The following is a 20270-nucleotide window of genomic DNA, read 5'->3' as shown; positions in this document are numbered from 1 at the left end:
AGCTGCCGGGATTAGAACCGGCGCCCATATGGGATCCCGGGGCATTCAAGGCAAGGACTTTAGCCGCTAGGCCACGCCGCCGGGCCCGATGTGGGAGACCTTGATGGAGCCCTGGGCTCCTGGTTGCAGCCTGGCCCAGTCCGGGCTATTAGAGGTATTTGGGAAGAAAACCAACAGACACATAGCTTGCTCTCTTTCTCCCTTTCCCCAACTCTGCCTTTCAAAATAATTTTTTTAATGTGACATTTTATTTGTGGTAAACCTTTTTTTTTTTAAAGATTTATTTTATTTTTATTACAAAGTCAGATATACTGAGAGGAGGAGAGATAGAGAGGAAGTGGAGCTGCCGGGATTAGCCCTTTTTTTTTTTTTTTTTTTTTTGCAAAGTCAGATATACAGAGAGGAGGAGAGACAGAGAGGAAGATCTTCCATCTGATGATTCACTCCCCAGGTGACCCAAATGGCTGGCGCTGTGCCAATCTGAAGCCAGGAACCAGGAATTTTCTCTAGGTCTCCCACATGGGTGCAGGATTCCAAAGCTTTGGGCTGTCCTCCACTGCTTTCCCAGGCCACAAGCAGGGAGCTGGATGGGAAGCAGGGCTGCCGGGATTAGAACTAGCGCCCATATGGTATCCTCACCTTTAGCCGCTAGGCCACCATGCTGAGCCCTCAAATAATTTTTTTAAATCTTAAAAAAAAAAAAAAAAAAAAGACTCAAGGGAAACGGTCCCTGTTCCCAAGAGATGGCTATGATATACAGAGAAAAGCCCAAGCTCACCCTCTCACCCTCCAAGGCTTGGGGACCAAACAGGACCCCAACCTACCAGGAGCCTCACACTCTGGTAGGACCCAGAGGGCTGGCAGGAGGAAGCAGGAGGCAAGTGTATCGCAGCAGCTGCGTATCTGTTGTGCTCTGCCCACTAATCCCCCAACACCAGATTTCCGAGGTAGGAGCTCAGAACCACGCTCCTGTCTGGGACAGGATGCCTCCTCTTACCCAGCTGCTTTGTACTGAGGTTGAAGTCGACACAGGTAACTGCATCTCGGTGGCCCTTAAAATGCCTCTCCAGCGAGGGGTCCTCCTGGGGGAGAGCCAGGGACAGTGTGAGAAGTCTGGATGAGTAAGGGGATACCCCAAGGCAGAGATCCCTCCTGCAGCAGAGATGAGGGGCTAAAACTGCTCAAGGTGTGATCCTGCAGAAAGGAAACCCTAGCAAAACATGCACAATTTCAAATAAATGTCCAAAGTACTAAAACTATATCAAACAGGAGCCGGTGTTGTGTCAGGCCAGGTTAAATCCTCGCTTGCAATGCTGGCATCCTATTGCCGATCACAGGTTCAAGTCCTGGCTAATCTGCTTCCCAATCCAGCTCCTGCTAATGGGCCTTGGAAGGCAGCAGATGGTGGCCCAAATTCTTGGATCCCTAACACCTACTTGGGTGATCCGGTTGCTGGGTTAATAGCAACTGGATGAGAAAAAGTAAAAAGCCTGGATCCTAGCCTGGGCCCTCTACTGAGTCTTCAGACTCCTAAGAGACCCCGGGCTACTACCCAGCCCATTCAAAGACTGGGTGGGCTCTGGAGGGGTATAGCCCGGCCAAGGCCATATTGCAAGTGTGCCTACCCAATGAGACACGACGTGCCTTCAACAAGACCAGCCAGCCAACCCACTCGCGCCTCAGCACCGGGACCGGTCCCGCATCACACAGGAGGCGGGCCTCACCCAGATGCAAACCCTGGCTCTGGGATTCTGTTCACCCCAGAAGCCTCTCACAAGGCACCCCTCCCTCCAGCGACGCCTGCAAAGATGGTAAACTGAGGCTGCGCAAGCTGGTCCTGGAACCCGGAGCCTCTCTCGCAGCCGTCCCTTCGTCCGACTAGGTGTCCATCGGCCGAGAGTGGAGACTAAGGGCCGGGCGGCAGCTGGCAAGGACTTACCAGGCTGGGCGCGGCCATGGCACGGCCGGCAGCGCCCCCGCCGCCCGAGAAGCCGCAGCCAGAAGCCGAGGCCGTTGCAGCGGGTTCAGTTTCCGCGCCCCTAACCGCCGCCAATAGCAACGCGGGGCGCGACGCTGCGCCCCGCCCACCGCAGTTAAAGGGGAAGCCCCTTGGTAGTTTGACCCTCTGCCGGAGCTAGAGCTGTAATACCGGAGCCCCGGCTCCGCGCCCAGCTAGACCAGACCAGGGCACTTCCAGACGCTGCCACGAAGACCTCTCTCCGCCGCCACCCGTTCCTCTTGAGAAATTAAAAAAGCCCAGGATGAGGGGTTCTCCCTACCGGCCCGTCACCCGGTGACGTGTGGGAGAGCGCAGCCTTCTGGGAAGTGTAGTTCCAAGCCGCCCCACACACACTCTGGTATGGAGGGAGGTGGAAACACATTTCCCGAGATGCCTCGGGAGGGCGGGCGGCGTTGGCTGTTCCCAGCGCGGGCCCAAGAATCCCGGAAGCGGGCGACGACTGTGTTCCTGTGTCTGTGTTGCTTTAAAACACCTGATTCACTGCCGGGATTTTGCAGGAGACCCGCTTGAGAGCCAGTGACTCACTCCTGTGGAACACTAAAGGGTTCGCTACTCCGAACGCACTTCAGACTCAGATCAATTTGAAAGAATGCGAGTCACTAAAAATCGCGACAACGGAGTTAGCTGTGTGTGTCCGGCGCTTTGGGCTGCCTTCACGCCGAGACACTGCAAGAAATTATGCTTGTGAAAGCGAGGCCATTTGGGGCCCTCCCTAGGCTGTCCCTGGTTCTTCCCTTCTGCCTCACTCGTGCAGCTGGTTCGAACCGGATGTTTTGCAAGATTCAGGAACTTTCTTTGTCATCTCCAACTTGTCAGGACTCCAGCCCTAATTAGGGTCTGGCCACGCTCTGAAGTTGTGGCCTCCCGAAACGTGAGACTCTGTGTCCCTTGGTCTGAAAGCCACAGTAAGTTCCATAAGTCCAGAAACCAGTCAGAAGAAAGGAACTGGCACTCCGACCTGGAACGCCCCAAGACCAGGTACAGGAAAGGGGATATGTTTAATCCCTTCTCCTCTGGGATTTAGTATAGAGTTGGTTCCTTTGTGTTAGAAACGGTTGGGCCAAAAACAGAAAATTAAAAAAAAAAAGAAAGAAAGAAAGAAACGGTTGGGCTAATTTAGACACCAAAAATCTTGAAACAAATTGTTCAGGCTGAAGTTTGAATAGTGTTCCTGTAAGGAGTTATTCCAATACCCGTCGCCATTCCTTCTTCCTCACAGCTCATGAAGTTCGCGCCGGCCTAGCTATCCACCAATCGGATGTAACCTGGCTTTCCACCTGAATCCCACCTCCCAATCTTCCAGCCCCCTCCCCAACCCCGCCCACTTGCCAATCATCCCCAGGCATTCACCTGCAGGCACCAATCCCCTGGGGGCCTGCCCTCAATCCCTCCCAATCCCCACCCCCTACACCTGGCCGACAAAAAGGCTCCCCCAGGTGCGGCCCGCTCTCTTACCTCTCTTTTCCCGGCTCTTATCCCTCCCCCTCTTATCCCGTTCTTACCCCTCTCTTCTCTCTCTCTCTTCTCTCTTGCTTTTCTTTGCTCTCCCGTTCCCCTCTATCCATTCCTGCTCCGTTGGAATAAAACCTCCAAAAGATACCTCGTTGCGTCTGGTGTGTTTCAGCTCACGGTAAAGAACCAGCTTGTGGGAATTAGCTGCGCGTAATAATATCGTAATATCGTATGAACTAGAACTCTATCATCTTTTTAAAATAACTAACAGTTCCAAGGACAGTTTTCAAGACTTTCCACTTTTCACATTTTACTCCGTTATTTCTTGACTGCCAGGCAGACATTGGAGGTGAGAGTCAGTATTGAATAGATGATGGGCCCTTACTGTGGTGTAGTATGTTAAGCTACCACCTACGTTGCTGGTTTCCCATGTGGGCTCTGGTTCGAGTCCTGACTGTTCCACTTCCAATCCAGCTCCCTGCTAATGAGCTTGGAAAAGCAGCAGAGGATTTCTCAAGAGAGTGCTTAGGTGCCTGTCACCATCTAGGAGAGAGACCTGGATGGAGTTCCTGGGTCCAGGTTTCACCGAAACTGGGAGCCAAGAAATTTCTCTAGGTCTCTCACGTGGGTGCAGGGTCCCAAGGCTTTGGGCTGTCCTCAACTGCTTTCCCAGGCCACAAGCAGGGAGCTGGATGGGAAGTGGAGCTGCTGGAATTAGAACCAGCGCCCATATGGGATCCCAACGTGTTCAAGGTGAGGACTTTAGCCGCTAGGCCACTGCACCGGGCCCTGTATAATATGCTTTTCACAAGTCAAGTTTGTGACAGGGAAAGGGAGGTTTTGCTCATGCTCCCAAATCTGCCCAGACCCCACTGGCTTGCTTCTGTCCCTGTTTGCCACACAGAAGATGCCCTTCTCCTTACTTGTTTTTTTGTTTTTGTTTTTTCATCACAGATGTCAACTCTCAGCCCATCACCAATACCTTAGTGACTAAATCCTTGCTGGGTTCCCATAAGGGTTCCTATCATGTCCCGGCTACTTCTCATCCAGGTCCATGCTTGTGGCCTGGGAAAGCAGTTGAGGACAGCCCAAAGCCTTGGGACCCTGCACCCGTGTGGGAGACCCAGAACAAGGTCCTGGTTCCTGGCTTCGGATCAACTCACTCTTGCCATTGTGACCACTTAGGGAGTGAACCAGCAGATGTAAGATCTTTCTATCTCCTCTCTATATATCTGCTGCCTTTCCAATAAAAATAAATAAATATATATATTTTTTATGTCAACTCTGCCACCACGGCCCAGATGACCCAGAACTTGCTGCTAGCCCAGGCAGCCGAGCCATGATCCGTGCCCTCCCTGCCTGCCTGGGCAGGCCCCCTGCCCTGTGCCATTTTCATTCAGTTGGTTTCCAGCTCTGCCTGTAAAGTTCAGTGTTGGAAGAACTGTAATCAGGAAGCTAGAGAGAAACTTGGTTCCAAACTTCCCCAAGGCAGGAGGTCCCTGTCCCAGCACAAAGTCCACAAGCAAGTCCCCCTGCAAGCCCCTCCTCTTGCCACCACTTTCCCACCCATGCCCAAAGCTATTCCAGGGTGGGACAAAGAAAGGGGAGGGAAAGACAGGGGTCACACCCACCAGCCTGCCCCTGGAAATCCCCATGGATTTCACCAGTCAGCCAGCCTTGTACCTGCCAGTGGACAGCTCAGGACTTTCCAGGGTCAGGCAGGTCTTTAGATGTGTGTAAGCCCTGCCCCTTGCCACCTCCAAGCCCGGGTGAGCTAGCAGGAGGGACCCCGCCTCTCCCAGCCTCCATGCTCTCAATCATAAAGCAGTCCTAATAATATGCCTACCACAGTGGGGGAGGGGAGGTGCCGTGAGTTTTTAATTCACGCCAGAGCCTGAAGTTGAGCTGTCACTCAGAAAGCATGTGACTTCTTGCATCCTCTGGCCCAGCCTTCTGCTTAGCACCTCTCTCCTCTGCCCACTCCACCCAGCTTGCTTTCTCTGCCCATCCGGCCTTGCCTCCTCGCTGTTACCAGCCACACTCCCATCTCAGGACTGCTGCACTGGCTGTTAGGCCAGTGTCCACGTAACTTGATGTATCACTTCCTTCCAACAGGACTGGGTACTTATGTCATCTGCTCTGTACTTTCCCTGACCCCCTCCCCCTTAAAAATGTCACCCACCCCTCCCCCTGTTTTATTTTCCTCCACTGACTTATTACCATTGGACACATGTGAGCTGTTTTGTTGTCCCCAAGAGAAGCTCCTGGGAACAGACAGGACTGTACTCCTGCCCCCAGCAGGGACTCAGGGTAGTGGTGCCATAAATATTTGCTGAAAAATTACAGGATAGCCATACATCGTACATGGTGATTGGGTCTGTGATGGGCCGAGCTGGCTCTCTGCTGGAGTGGTGGGGGTGGGGTGAGGACGATTAGGGAAAGCTGTTCATAAGGGAGCAAGGACATGTGAACCTTGAAGCATGAATGGGGCCCAGACATAGACAGGAGAGAGAAGGAATAGCAACTTGGATACAGGGAGCAGCCTGGGCCAAGGTCTGGCTCAGGACTGAATTCAAGAACTCGGAGTGTCTTAGGCATGGGGCAAAAATGGTAGGATGAGGGGAAGACCAGATTGTTCTACCCCTAATGAGGATTGATCTCAAAGTAGCCCAGTGGCCCCTCCTGGGGCTGGGAGACATCAGAAGAGATCTCAGGGGCCTATAGCACCAGGCTCCCCTCTAGGGTGGGAGTGACTCCCTCTCCAGGGAGTCTTCCAGCAATTCTTGGTCTTGCTGGTACCCACAGTGGGCGTGGCATACCCACATGTCAGCCTCTTCTAAGGGCAGATTACATCCAGGTTGAGGAGCGCTCCACAGTGATATGAACATACAGCCTCAGCCAGCCCTTCCCCTCTGCTGGACAACAGTGGACACTCTGGTGAAAGGCCCATGCTGGTGGGGACACTGGGGACTCCCTCTGGCTAAGTGTCTAGCACAGGCCTGTCTTTCCACCTGCCAGGCAGTACTGGTGTAATGGGAGCTGGGAGCTACCACGCAGTGCCTGGGAAATAGGGGTTGCAGTGGCCCCCAGGACCCTAGGACAAGTTTCCTTGAAGTATGAGGTCAGAGCAGACATGAAGGGCCAGAGAGCACCCATCACACAAGGCCTCAGCTCCAGGCTGAGCACCCTCCCACCCTGGTAATACAGCACACAGAGCTTCAGAGCAGCCATCCTCTGCCCCGGGTGCCATTTGGAACTTCTGCAAGTGAAGGCTTAGCGGCAGGGCTCTAAGACACTTCACAGCCAAGTGTAGTCGGCTACTGGGGCTGAGAACTATGGCTCTGGCCCAACGTTTACAGAGCATTTTTGCTATGGTAGAAACAGTTTGTTGGCACCGTCTGCTGTGGTCACTGTGGTCACAGCAAGTGTAGGGTAGAATCTACATTTCATTACATTTACGTGTAAGTGGCTACATGCGTCCAGTGGCTGCTGTATTGGCTTGTCCAGTCCTAGGCTGGACTGGCTCTGTGGCCTTGGTGCTTGGTCTCCTGGTGAGGACATGGGGTAGGGATGGGGGCATGGTGTCCTGTCAGTGGTAGCTATGACAGCTCTTTCCCCTATGCCAGCTGCCTAGCTTAAGTGTGTGTGTGTGTCGGGATAGTGGAGATGCTAGTCTAACTCCAAGAGCCTGTGTTGGGTGGTCAGGAGGCCATTCAGTTCCTCCAGTGTGTGTGTGCCCTGAGCTCTGTACCTGTTCTGGGAACTCTAGGCATGTACCTGCCCCAGGGAAGCAAGGAAATCCAGGCCTCCAAGCAAATGGGGCTCAGTAGTATTCACTCTGGGGTCCCAGCCCAGTACCACGCTGTCCCTCTGTTGGCAGGGCAGAGACATCTGGGGATAGGAAGAGAAAGCATGTTGGCCACTAGAAAGGAAATGGGAGGTAGACGAGCCTCCTGGTTTCCTGCACTGTGACAGGCAGTCCTGGAGGGGAGGGCAGGGCTCCGGTCCCCTGATCCTTCATGGCTGTACCCTCTAAGCCCAGCTACAAGGAGCAGAAAGGCTCACCCAGGTGACGGAGACTTCCGTGTAATGAGTCATCCCTTGCTCCTGGGCCACAGCATTGGGCCACAGGAGCTGGAAGGGCAGGGCCAAACCTAGTTCCAGATAGAAGGGAACCGAACTGGAGGAGGAAAAAGGAGTGGAGAGATTGAGCGGAGGGTGTTTGCACCTGTGAGCCTCGCTGGTCCTGGGCTCCCTCACTCTATACGCATCAGTGGCTCCCCTTGCCCACCAGCTCTGGCCTTGCTGCCCCTGTGGTCTGGTCTTGCTTGGCCATCTGATTAAGACCACCTTATGGGGCCTGGCACAGTAGCCTAGCGGTTAAAGTCCTCACCTTGCACTCACAGGGATCCCATATGTGCAATGGTTCTAATCCCGGCAACCCCACTTCCCATCAAGCCCCCTGCTTGTGGCCTGGGAAAGCAGTTGAGAACAGCCCAAATCCTTGGGCCCCTGCACCTGCGTGGGAGACCCAGAAGAAGCTCCTGGCTCCTGACTTCAGACTGATGCAGCTCCAGCTATTGTGGCCACTATGGGAGTGAATTATCAGACAGAAGCTCTTACTCTCTGTCTCTCCTCCTCTCTGTATATCTGACTTGTCAATAAAAATAAATAAACCTTTAAAAAGAAAAAGACCGGGCCCGGTGGCATGGCCTAGCGGCTAAAGTCCTCACCTTGAACACGCTGGGATCCCATATGGGCGCCGGTTCTGGTCCCGGCAGCTCCACTTCCCATCCAGCTCCCTGCTTGTGGCCTGGGAAAGCAGTTGAGGACAACCCAATGCATTGGGACCCTGCACCCGTGTGGGAGACCTGGAAGAGGTTCCAGGTTCCCGGCTTCGGATCGTCGCGCACTGGCCGTTGCGGCTCACTTGGGGAGTGAATCATAGGACGGAAGATCTTCCTCTCTGTCTCTCCTTCTCTCTGTATATCTGGCTGTAATAAAATAAATAAATCTTTAAAAAAAAAAAAAGAAAAAGACCACCTCATGAGCCAGACCTATCCACCCTTCTTTCTGGTCTGTGCTATAGTTCCAGCACCTGGAGTGTCCTGTGTACAGACCCCACGAGAGACATCTCATTCCCTATCTAACCTTTGTCCAAATGCCCTCCTAGTCTGAGTGCACAAAGAGTGGCTACCTCCCTCTCTGGACCCCACAGAGCTCAAGCTGCTTTGGTGGTCTCAGGCCAGAGTCCCCTCCCCTAGTTCCTTGGGGCCAGGTCTTACTTCAGCTGAGGCACTTCCGCAAGGAGGGTTCTCTGACTTCATTCAGGTTCCCTCCTGAGTCTGCAGAATGGGTGGGGTATGCACCCAGCCAGCTGTGCCTGTGTCAGCCTGTGTGGCTGCACCCCTGGGGGCACTACTGTGTGTGCACATCAGGCATCGCTGTGTCTTTGTGTATGTGCCATGCTTCTGTGTGCAAGCCTGTTTGTCTGGATGTGCACCCTTGAATCTGTAAAGGGTGGCAGGTGTATGTGTCCATATGAAGCTCTGTGCAGGTGCCCAGGGCCTGCATGTCTTAGCTTTGATTCCTCCGGAAGCCAATCCTGAAAACAACTTCAACAGGCACTCTTTTATTGGGGAGCAATTTGGGGCAACGCAAGAAAGACAGGGAAGAAAAAGCAGCCACGATGGAGTTATCTGGTGGCTTACCTCACAGGGGGCTAGGTCCACTACTGATGTGCAGGGCAGTAAAAATGGCTCAGGTATCTGGGCCGGGTAGAGTTCTTGGTTCCTAGCTCTGGCTTGGCTCAGCTCGGCTGCTCCAGCTGTTTAGGAAGTGACCCAACTGGTGGAAGATCTCTCTCCCTTCCTCCCTCCCTCCATCACTGTTTCTCCCACTCTGTGTCTGCCTTTCAAATAAAAACATAAATATATCTTCTCTTTAAAAATGGCAAGTAGGGGCCTGGCGTGGTGGCCTAGCGGCTAAAATCCTAGCCTTGAAAGTGCTGGGATCCCATATGGGTGCCAGTTCTAATTGTGGCAGCCCCACTACCCATCCAGCTCCCTGCTTGTGACCTGGAAAAGCAGTTGAGGACAGCCCAAAGCCTTGGGACCCTGCACCCGTGTGGGAGACCCAGAAGAGCTCCGGGCTCCCAGCTTCACATCAGCACAGCACCAGCTGTTGTGGTCACTTGGGGAGTGAACCATCGGATAGAGGATCTTCCTTTCTGTCTCTCCTCCTCTCTGTATATCTGACTTACCAATAAAAATAAATAAAATCTTTAAAAAATGGCAAGTAAAAGGGACTGGCCTGAGCTTCAGCCCAAGCTGTCCCACCATGTATCCATGCTTTGGGGACATGCTGGGGTCCCCTGCCATGCTGCCTGGGCCCAGGATTCTAGAAAGGTCAGCCCGACATCAAGCACATTCTGGTCTTGCCCTCTTTTCTGCCCTGGACCAGGCTGACCAGGCCCATGCCAAATGCAGTCACACACCTGCTTTGGGCAGTTCAGCACTTGACCTTGGACTAGGCATCAAAGTGTAGTGTGGTTCCATGAGCAGGGAAGGCCTGACTGTGGGAGACGCAGAGCCTCCTCTGCTGATCCTTGCTGCCCACAGGCTATAGCTGGAGAAGGAAGGGCAATGTGACCTCTACCCTACAGGCAGTAGGGAATGAAGGCAACTGGGGGTATCAGGAGAGGCTCCGCCAACTCCCCTTTAGGGGATGCTCTACAGTAAGGGCCAGTGGCTGAGCTGCTGGAGAAGGGAGGCTGGAGGTTTTGAAGACAGAAGTGGGCAGATTGTACAAAACCCTCTGTGACAGGTGACTAGCCAGAGGCTGGAGGGGGTGGGTACCTGGTATTTTTCCTCTTAGGGGATAGTTACTGTCTTGGTCAGATTTAAGTTCGGGAAATTTGGACATGGCTGAAGGGGGCCCTAGGGAACAAGGGGGAGCCAGCAGGTCTCGGTGGCAGAGTTGTAAGGGAAAGTGGAGGGAGTGTGGAAATGAACTAAGGAGGGTGCCCAGGGCAGCAGAGACCATGCCAAGGAGCTGGGGTAAGACAGACTGGGAGCGGGGAATCAGGGGGCATTCTGGTAAAAGCCCAGGTAGGGAGGGGGATGTGTACACAGGGACATAGTTAGGGCACCTGGGAAGCACCAGACTGTGGGGACCAAAATTCCCAAAGAGAAAGTTGGAGTGGAATCCCAGTTAACGCTCAGTACAGGGTAGCATAAAATGTAAGGGCAGGTGGGAGTTGTGGGCAGCCTGATGGACTGGCCTGCATGCTGCACATCCACACGTGTGCCTGGGGGGTATTCCCTGGCAGGAACACATGGCTTGGGAAGCAAAGCCCCCTCCCCTGACACAGTCACAACCCAGAAGGGCAGGGACATCTGGATTGGGGGGCTCAGCCCACCTGCCCAACCAAGAGAATCTCAGCATATCCTGGCAGTGGCCTGCCAGAATCAAAGCACAGAATCGTCAGAAACTGCCTTGAACTTCTTGTGCAAGGCCACCACTGACATCACATGCAAATTCACACACAGTCCCTGAAACCTAAGGTTGCATATGCCCTTGGCCTTGGCACCAGGGAGAGGGCCACGGGCTTCAGCCAGCACTGCCATGGTCAAGGAGGACTCAGGATACAGAGGCTTGCAGGACCTACTCCCCCAAGAGGAGCTGATCTCAGAGTGGATCTGTGTTCCCCAATATGTCTGTGTTTCTAGGAGCATTCACACAGCCCCAAATTGAACTTGCCCCACTCTGCCCAATTCGCTCATGGGGGTTACCCCCAGCCCAGGCCAGAAAAGTGAAGCGAGATGGACTGTCCTGACCCTTGTTTGTGCCCAGCACAGAAGCTTTGGATCCTGCCGCAGGACACACTGTGAACTCTTCAGGGTCACCGTTGGCAGCTGCGCCAGCTGAGTTCATGCCTACTGTGATCACCTCTGGGCACCACATCAGGAACATGCAGTGCTCCGCTTAGGCCTCCAAGATAAGGCTGGTGGAGCCAGTGACCCAACCCACTGCGCTGCCCAAAGGGCCACTCCCCAGTGCCCTGGCCTGGACACCTCCCTCCCTGCAGCCTCCCTGGAGCACCAGGAACCTCCCCTTGGCTTCCTCCTGTGTCAGGGTCCTGGTAGCTCTGGCCTGGAGTAGGCCTGCACCCCTCAGCTCCCTGCCTGTGACAATACCCCAAATATACACACACATCCAGGAGTGAAGCCCTGGCCTCGTGGAGTTGGCAGATGCCAAGAATTCACTCCAAGTTTATGTTCACAACTGCAGAGGGAGGCTAGTGGTTGGCAGGGCAGGGGCTGGTGGAGCAAAGACTTCTTGGGAAGGCAAGGGTCCAAGGCTTGGGTAGAGACACAGCTGCAAGGGCCAGTGTTGGAGACCACCTAGATGGAGTGTTAGCCAGGCAGGTGCCTCTGGCACACACCTGGGAGGACTTGGCTGCTATTTTGAGGAAGACGGAGCCTCGGGAGCGGTGGGGGGTGGGGGGTGATGCTTGCTATTGTGCATCCCATGCAGTTCACCTCTGAAAGCACTCCAGCATTCCCAGGCCAGAGCAGCCATTTTTCCATAGGAGACCCCAGATGGTAACCCTGGAAACCCTGCATGAACCCAACTCCTCGGGCCCTGCTTAATTAGCAACCTTGGGCTGGGTCGCAGAGATCTGTGTGGGAAGGAAACCTCCCTGGGGGTGCCCCAGTGGCCAACCACCATGACACTAGGACTTCAAACACTCCAACCCTCACCTTCCCCACACAGTGGACAGCTGTGACACAGGCTGCTGGCCCCCTCACACACATCGCAAAACACTTTGAACTCACAGGGCCTGTGAAAGATTCTGCCAAAATCCACAAAAAGAAGCTACCTCACCTTTGTCCAGGCCAGGAGGATGACCTCGTGTACTTTGTCATTGACCTGACAGTGGATGGTTTACTTTCAGAGAGTGTGTAACTGCCCTTGGACCCACGTGAGACTCCTGTTTCTGGTGCATTGTGGATTCTTTTTTTTTTTTTTTTTTTCTAAAGTTTATTTTATTTTTATTACAAAGTCAGATATACAGAGAGGAGGAGAGACAGAGAGGAAGATCTTCCATCTGATGATTCATTCCCACAGTGGCTGCAACAGCCAGAGCTAAGCCAATCCAAAGTCAGGAGCCAGGAGATTCTTCTGGGTCTCCCATGTGGGTGGAGGGTCCCAAGGCTTTGAGCCATCCTCTGTTGCCTTTCCAGGCCACAAGCAGGGAGCTGGATGGGAAGTAGGACACTGGGATTAGAACCAGCACCCATATGGAATCCCGGTGTGTGCAAGGCAAGGACTTTAGCTGCTAGGTTCTTTTCTCTGGGCACCTATACTGCACCTGGCATTAAGTGACCCCAGAAGCTCTGGTCTTTTTGTGGCAGGAATCTCCTAATGGGGCCCTTATTGGACTTCGGTGATTTACAAACCCCTTGACTTTGCTGCACTTTCTGGGGGGCACTGACCCCCTTTGCTGTCCTCCAAGGGGAGGCCCAGAACAAGCAGGGGAGAGAGCAGGGCCCAAGAGCCATAGACTTCCTGGAATAACAGTCACCTCTGGTGCTTGGAGTTAGGACCCTGCTGGAACCTTAGGCTGTGTTGCAGATTTTTTGCCCCAGAACCACCCTCAAGGCAGAGATAAGGAGCTGCTTACAGAAGGCGTGGGTTGCAACCCTGAGGTCAGTCCAGCAGAACTAAACTGCACCCAAACTGGAAGTCATATCCTGGCCTTGCAGACCTGCTTGGGGGACCTTGAGGCATGGGAGATTGTCAGGCTCTCCTTTGCTCCCAAGGAAAGTTCCCTTGGACCACCAATGATTAGTGAGAGGAATCTTGTCACAGCGTTCCAGTCAAGACTCAGGAACGACATGGCCAAGAAGTGCTGGAGGGGTCACAGAATTAAAGCTGTGCCCATGTGAGAGGAAAGGCTCGGAATCCCCAAGGTCATGCACTCATGAACAGGTGGAAAAGCCAGCTTTTTCAGAAATGAAAAAGGAGATTATGATCTCACAACTGGATCACAGCGGCCCCAGGGCCCTTCCCTAGTCAGTCTCTGGGCAGTTGAGTCCTTCTGTGAGGGGGGGGGTCTCCAAGGTTACTGGGCCAGCTAGATCACCAAGGAGGAGACGGCAGACAGAGTGACAGTCAGGTTCAAGATAGCCCTAACTCTACCAGGGGTGCAGGTGAGGGAAGGATGGTGATGTCGCATCCCGGGGAGCAAGGCCGTACTTGGGCAGGGGTAGGTGGCACGGTAGAGGTGCAGGTGAAGCATCAAGCCCTGTGGCCCTGCACAGCTCAGCTGTGGGGGGGGACACTGTGTGTAATGATGTGCTGGCCAAGCTTACTAGGGCTGTCCTTGTATGTTGCCTGGAACAATGGGATTTTGCAGCTTCCTATGACTCCCTGTTGGGCCTCTGAACAGAGTGGCCAGGTGTGTGGCTATGTGTGTGAGGCCATTTGTGATTCTGGGCACCCACAGGCCTGGCACCGTGCATGCATTTGTGGAAGATCCTGCATATGAGCCTATGACTGTGACCAGCACACTACCAAGGCCCTATGAACTTCCAGACTTGACTGTCACTTCAGAGTTCCCAGTGATTTTCTGTCCACTAACACAACATCAATAGGTCAGGCCTAGAATCAAAGGAGAGAGGTGCTGAAGAGGACAGCATGGACTCCAGTGAGTGCCCATGGCCTTCATGTCCAGCACTGGCCGTGCAGTGCCAGGGTGTTGGCACTTACAGAGCTCCCTAGGACAGGCTCCCAAAGATGGCCAAGCATGTGGTACCCGGTGAACGGCCTTACTCAAGACATCCCACCCTTCTTGGGCTCTCTGCTGGCCAGCTGTGCTCAACCATCTTTCCCTACCTGCACTCCTTTCTGATACAACCTGCCCACAAACAGCCACATCTCTAGGGCCCAAGGACCCTCCCACCCACAGACACTTGTCTGCACAGTCCACAGTATTTGTCCACTCCACATCATTCATTTGATTCAGAAGCACCTGGGGGGCAGCAGCCCTGCTTGCTGACCTCCTCCAGCCCCTGCAAGCCACAGTACTGAAGGCACAGTCTCAGCAGGCTTCCTTGTGAGTGACTCAGCAAAGAGGAACCTAAGGTTAAGTGTGTAGGTGGCCGTTAGACAGAGGGAAACCCTGAGCAGTGTCATAATCAGGTCACCACTAGGCTGGCTCAGACCAGATGGACTCTAGGGGTTGGGTAAATGCCATGGCTGCCCTTCCCTCCCCAACCCCTGCGAGGCCCCCGCAGGCGGGGAGGGACACAGTCATCCTGCCTGAGGCCCATGGTCAACCTCAGCAGCAGTCATAAAGTACAGTGCTACATAAACAGGCCTAGATCTTTGCTGGCAACAATTCCCTTGAGCCTGATTGCCTCTGTGGCTCACCCCTTACCCCTCCTCCATCCCGCCCCGCCACCAAACTCCTCTGGCTTCAGTGAGGACTTGGAGGATGAGACCTTCTGGCTCCTTCCCACTCCCTCTGCATCCCTCTCCAGGTCCTTCAGGGACCATCTCCCAAGGGCCACCCCTCTCCACCCCTACCCCCAGCTTCTTCCTCTGCCTTCCTGCTCAGCCATGGAAAGAACTGGATATACAGCCAGCTGCTTGATGCTGGGCTCTCATGGGATCAAGCAAATCAAATATAGCACAGTGCTGCCTCCCCAAGCCAGGCCAGCTGCTGGCCAGCTCCACTGTCCTCTCCACCTGGCTGCTACCTCCTCCTCCTTCAGGACCTGCCCTGATTGTCCTCTCCACGCCTCACCCCCTGCCAGGGCAGTGGCTCCATTCCCATCACTCAACTCCCCAGGTGCACTCTCACGAGATCACAAACCTAGGTAAACATGTGCTACCTGTCTGCCCCCCTGGATGGGCACTCCTGAGAGCAGGCACTGTAGCCACCTGTTCACAGCAGCCACCCCAGGGTCTGGATAATTGCCAGTCTATCAATTAGGTGCACCGTAAGTATTTGTTGGACACAGGAACCTACCCACCCACTTCCTGAAAGCTGCCCTTCCTGAAAGCCACTGCTGTAGGAGCTGAGGACACTCACAAGAACACCTGCTGTTCAATAGGAGAGGGGAAAATAATTAAGTTGGAATAATAGATTTTGACCTTTGACCTAATGATTTTGTTTCTAAATATTCCAGAGAATTCCGTGTCTCACATGAGGAGGCACATCCAGGTAGGATTATGGAACTAGTGGAAGCCACCAAACAGCTCGAGGGGATCGGCAATCGAGGAGTGTGGTACAAAGCAGAGTGCTACACTGTTGTGACAGGGGTGGGGATGCCCTATTAATGCAGGGAGCCCCCTGCAAGCTACAGGATTGAGTGCAAAAATCAAGACACAGATCAAGAGAAGCCTTTTTTAATGAGTGCAAAGCTGGACATATAGGTGATCAATCTAACTGCCGAGTGAAGTAAGGTCTTTCTGGAAGGACCTATGAGAACGTGGGTGAAAAGAATCTCTTTGCCTGGCATACTACTTGAATTGTTGCCATATTCAAATATTATCAATTTAAATAAATGAGTTTGTGTTATTAAAACACAGAGGCATGGCATTGCGGCACAATGGAGTAATGTCATTGCCTGTGACACTGCTACTGATTTGTCTCCCGCTAATGCACCTGCCAGGCAGCAGAAGATGGCCCAAGTGCTTGGGCACCCACACCCATATGAACCATCCTGAGGATGTTCCCGGCTCCTGGCTTCCACCTGGCCCAGCCCTAGCTATTGAAAGCATTTGGGGGAGTGAACTGACACATGGAAGATCTTTCTGTATGCCTCTATATTCCTCTGCCTTTAAAGTAAAATAAATATACATTCTTCAGAACGCCGAAATGAAATTCAGTAAGGCAGTGGTTGGTCTTCCCCGCTGCTATAAACACTGAGGAGGGCAGGGTGGGCTGCTAGCACTAAAAGAGTGGCAGGGAAGAGAAGGTCCTGCTCCCAGCCCTTGGAGCTGAGTTCTAGGGTACAAGGCAGAAAACCCTTTTCTCCTCCCAGAGTCCCCCAAGGAGGGAAACGAAGGTACAGAGAAGCTTAGCCTGGCTGTGTGCCCTGATACTCTCCAGTCAGGCAGAGTCAGGGACCCAGGTACAGGGGACTGAGACACAGCAGCATCACCACAGTATGGGGTCTGGCAAGAAGCCTGCCTCTTGAGATCATGGCCGCCTGCCCAGAGGTTCCTGGAAGTAGGTGCTTTCTCTTGTGAGCTGGCTGGTCAGCCACTGGATCGAAGGCCTGGCCAGGCTCCATGGTTGGTGCTCCCATCTGCTTGCCTGAACTAGACTTGTCACAAGGAGTAGGGAGACACTCCACTGAGACCCCACACAAACACCCGAGGCAGCAACCCCAGCTCTGGGATGCAGCACTGTATCAGAAGGCAGAGGCCAGCAGTTACTACTGTTCCCCACTTGGGCAAATGACTCAACTGCTCTGAGCCTCTGTCCTGTACATGGGCTAATGATGTCTCTGGCCTGTGGTGGCTGCCTGGATGGGAACCTGCACTTGTGCATGTAATCACGCATCAGAGCTGCCCAGCTGCCACTCTTGCCAATCGTGTTGCCATCATTCAGCCTTTTAATTGACCCTGCCCACTCTGCATCGCTGTGAACATAGCTCCCTCCCTTCCCAGCCCGTCTGGCCCTTGGTCCAGCTCCCTCACATCTGGGAAGAAAGGATGCTGAGTTGGCTTTTAAACATGTATATGGCCAGAGAGGACTCAGTCCCCACCTTGGCACTGTTGGTGGTAGAGACATTTTGTTTACACGATCTGCCTCTGTCTACACAGCCTGCCTTGGCCACACACTCTACCTACTTCCCTGGCTTTCCTGGCTCCAACCTCCCTGGCCTCCTTCTTGGTCCTCTGCTTTGCCTTCACTGAGGGAGTGGGACCCACAGCCCTAGCTGCTTTATTACTGGTAGATCTCCTTGACCCTAGGTCCCAACTCTGATATCAGAATCCACCCTCTCCCCTTGCTCTGGTTCTCTATGTTAGCACCCTTGCCCTTGCTGGCCATAGCCCCTAACAGCTCCATTCCTTATGTCTACCCCCTATGCTGGGGATCCAGCATCTCGCAGGAAGCAGACACAGAACCTGCTCCTGTCTCCTGCCTCTGTGCTGTTATGGGGTGCAGCCTGTGACAGCCAGCACCCATTGACAAGTGGACAAATGAAATTTGGCTGGGTCCCCCAACCTCTGTCCTGAAGGTGGATCCTAACAGCAATGGAATAAATTGCGTCCTCAACCACTTCCCCCACATCCTAAATGAGCCAGGATACTGGAAGTCCAATTAGTATAGGTATTTTTAGCTACCAGCCCTGTTCCTGTTCCTGTCCATCGTAAGGAGCACTAATCAACTCCTTAGCCCACAACACTTAGGTATTCGCTCCTGCCCACCTGTGACTCACCTGTCAACTGAGAGGGGACGGTATTGTTGTGTGTAACCACTCCCCTCACAAGCCCCTTTAAAAAGGTCCATGAAGCAGGGGCTCTCGCTCTCTTTCTGGCCAGGTGCTTCTGTTACTCTGGCACCCTGACTCTTGGCTGACCCAGGACAGGTAATTCCCTGAGCATGGTCCCTGTGTGCTGCTTAGATGGAACAATGGTTATTACAATGTTGTTCCTGGTCTGTGTACTATCTGGAGTTCCAGGAGGGGTGAGGCCTAGCAGTAGTAGAATGTGGGCAGAGAAGCCAGGGAAAGGTGAATGCCTGCAGCTTTGTAAGTGTGTCCAGGTTCTTTGTGAGTGTGTCCAGGTTATTTGTTGCATGTCTCTTAGGATAACATATATTGTTGGGGAAGCTGGAACATAGGTTTTCAGCTTAATGGATAGACTTAAGGATGATGACCATTTGTTTGTTTTGGGATTATGATTGGTTGGATTATGATTGGGTGGATTGCTGTATGGACTTGTGATTTGTTACTGTGCTCTATTGCTGTATGGACTTGTGATTTACTACTGTGCTCTATTACCACCAAGCTTGGTTAATCAAGACTCCTTAATAAGCCTTAGACATGTCTGGTGTGATCTCGCTCGCACCCTGCAACAGTGCCATCCTTTGAAAGGGCCCTGCTCAGACAAAAGGCTGGGGAAGCCCACCTTGGGTCTAGACATCTTATAGCTGGCTAAGTCTGTCCTTCACTCTTCACCCCACCCCTGGCCAGACATTCCTCCCAATGCCTGAGTCCATGTGTGGGCTTAGGAAGCAGGACACATAGGTCCCTCTGCAGCCCAGAAGTCACTAGCCAACTGAGTTCAAGCAAGTCCTCTCCCCTCTGTGGTCATGGTCATCCTGTCTCTCAAATGACTGAAGTCTAGCCTGATGTTTAAAGGGACAGGCAACTGTCATAATTGGACACAACTTCCTCTGGGCTAGGGACCCAGTGAAGGAAGGGCCAGCTGGGAGCTGGAGACAGTGCATCTTGCCCAGACAGGTGCAGAGGTCCCAGGCCCGTGCTTTCCTCAAGAGGAAATCTAAGGTTGATGAGAAAGCTCATCAACTAACTCATGTTTCAAAATGCACACTGTTCTTTGGCCACCTGCTCCTCCACAGTGACACTCAAGGCTGCTGCCCAGAAAGTGCCACCATCAGCTGCCTGTAGGCATGGTTGTAATGACCTCCCAGCTCCCCATCAACCACCACAAAGGTATCTTCTAATGTCCTCATTCAGGACATTGTGGCCAAACTGTGCCTGGAGGTGGACGGGGACCACAGAGAGGATGGTTTCGGCTCTGGCTGACATTCTTCAAGGATGGTTTAGAAATGGAAAAATGTTGACACATGTGGCAATGACTTTGGCTCTGTCATGTGTGTGTCATCCATACAACCGGATTTAAGGGAATGAGACTGATGTCATCCTGAGCTCATTTATTTTAACCACAATTTACTTGGAGTGGAATCAATGCTTTTCAGGAAAAAAAAAATCATCGTGTAGGTTATCTAAAAATAAATGCAGCATCTACATTCAAAAACAAAACCAAACGTAATAGAGACCAAGTGGAACATGGCTGGACCACTGCTCATGGTTGGGGGACTCTAGGCATTTCCTATTCTAGAACGGGGGTGCTGTTCTTGGTGAACCCACTTCGGATCTGCCTCCTGCAGCAGTCGGTGGCGTTGTTCATCCACCAGAAACCTCCCTTGCCCCACACCTGGCTTCGAAATGCAGGCCCAGGCCTTGCCTGCCCCTCCCAGGCTGCCCACAAACTGCCAGAGCCAGAGACAAATTCCAAAGAAAAGGCCAAGACTTGGGGCAAGTGCTTAGAACCTTGGACGTATGGAACCTTCCTGCCTAGTCCAGCCTTACTCCTAAGTTCCATCTCCCATGAGGATTCTTGAGCAGGAACCCAGGCCCTGTCATTGTCAATCTTGGAGCTTAAGCTTACAAGTTGCCAGGACAGAGCTGAGTTGTTGGCAGGATGTTTGGACATTGCCCCAGGCTGCCTCTTACCCCAACCTATCTGGAGACGAGGGTACTGACACCCCATGGAGCACCACACCATGGGCCCAAGACTACCCTGAAGACAGGCTGGCAGGATTTCTTGCTTGCCTGACAGATGTAGAAGCTGGGGCCCCAAGAAAGACACTACGTTGGCTTGGGATGAGCTCTAACCTTTGTAGAGGGGCGCTCCTAAAAATAGTTCCTGGTTCCAAGAAAAGAAGGAGGAATTCTGGGCCAAGAGTTGACCTTTCCCTTTTGCCTTGACTGCTGGGCAGGGACCATGTACAGCAGCCCCTGAT

At 53.2% G+C, this 20270-nt stretch overlaps 2 protein-coding genes across 3 annotated transcripts in view; one reads left to right on the top strand and one right to left on the bottom strand.

Annotated features, from left to right (window-relative positions):
* Positions 1–2285, bottom strand: part of POC1A (POC1 centriolar protein A) — a 63147-nt gene extending 60862 nt beyond the window's left edge. Inside the window, exons 1-2 of one of the 2 annotated variants that reach the window (XM_058679078.1) lie at positions 1940–2285; positions 998–1082 (exon numbers count right to left, since the gene is read on the bottom strand). In XM_058679078.1, coding sequence (XP_058535061.1) covers positions 998–1082; positions 1940–1957 — 103 coding nt within the window. In that variant the 5' untranslated portion in view covers positions 1958–2285. The remainder of the gene's footprint in view (positions 1–997; positions 1083–1939) is intronic. The other variant, XM_004581519.2, reaches the window with a different exon arrangement.
* A 185-nt stretch (positions 2286–2470) lies between these two features.
* Positions 2471–20270, top strand: part of ALAS1 (5'-aminolevulinate synthase 1) — a 34708-nt gene continuing 16908 nt past the window's right edge. Inside the window, exon 1 of the mRNA XM_058679074.1 lies at positions 2471–2998. The gene's annotated coding sequence lies outside the window, so the exon portion shown is untranslated. The remainder of the gene's footprint in view (positions 2999–20270) is intronic.

The sequence above is a fragment of the Ochotona princeps genome, chromosome 21 (assembly GCF_030435755.1).
Source record: "Ochotona princeps isolate mOchPri1 chromosome 21, mOchPri1.hap1, whole genome shotgun sequence".
Taxonomy (NCBI): Eukaryota; Metazoa; Chordata; class Mammalia; order Lagomorpha; family Ochotonidae; genus Ochotona; species Ochotona princeps.
The sequence above is the reverse complement of the archived record's forward strand: the minus strand, read 5'-3'. Positions and strand labels throughout refer to the sequence as shown.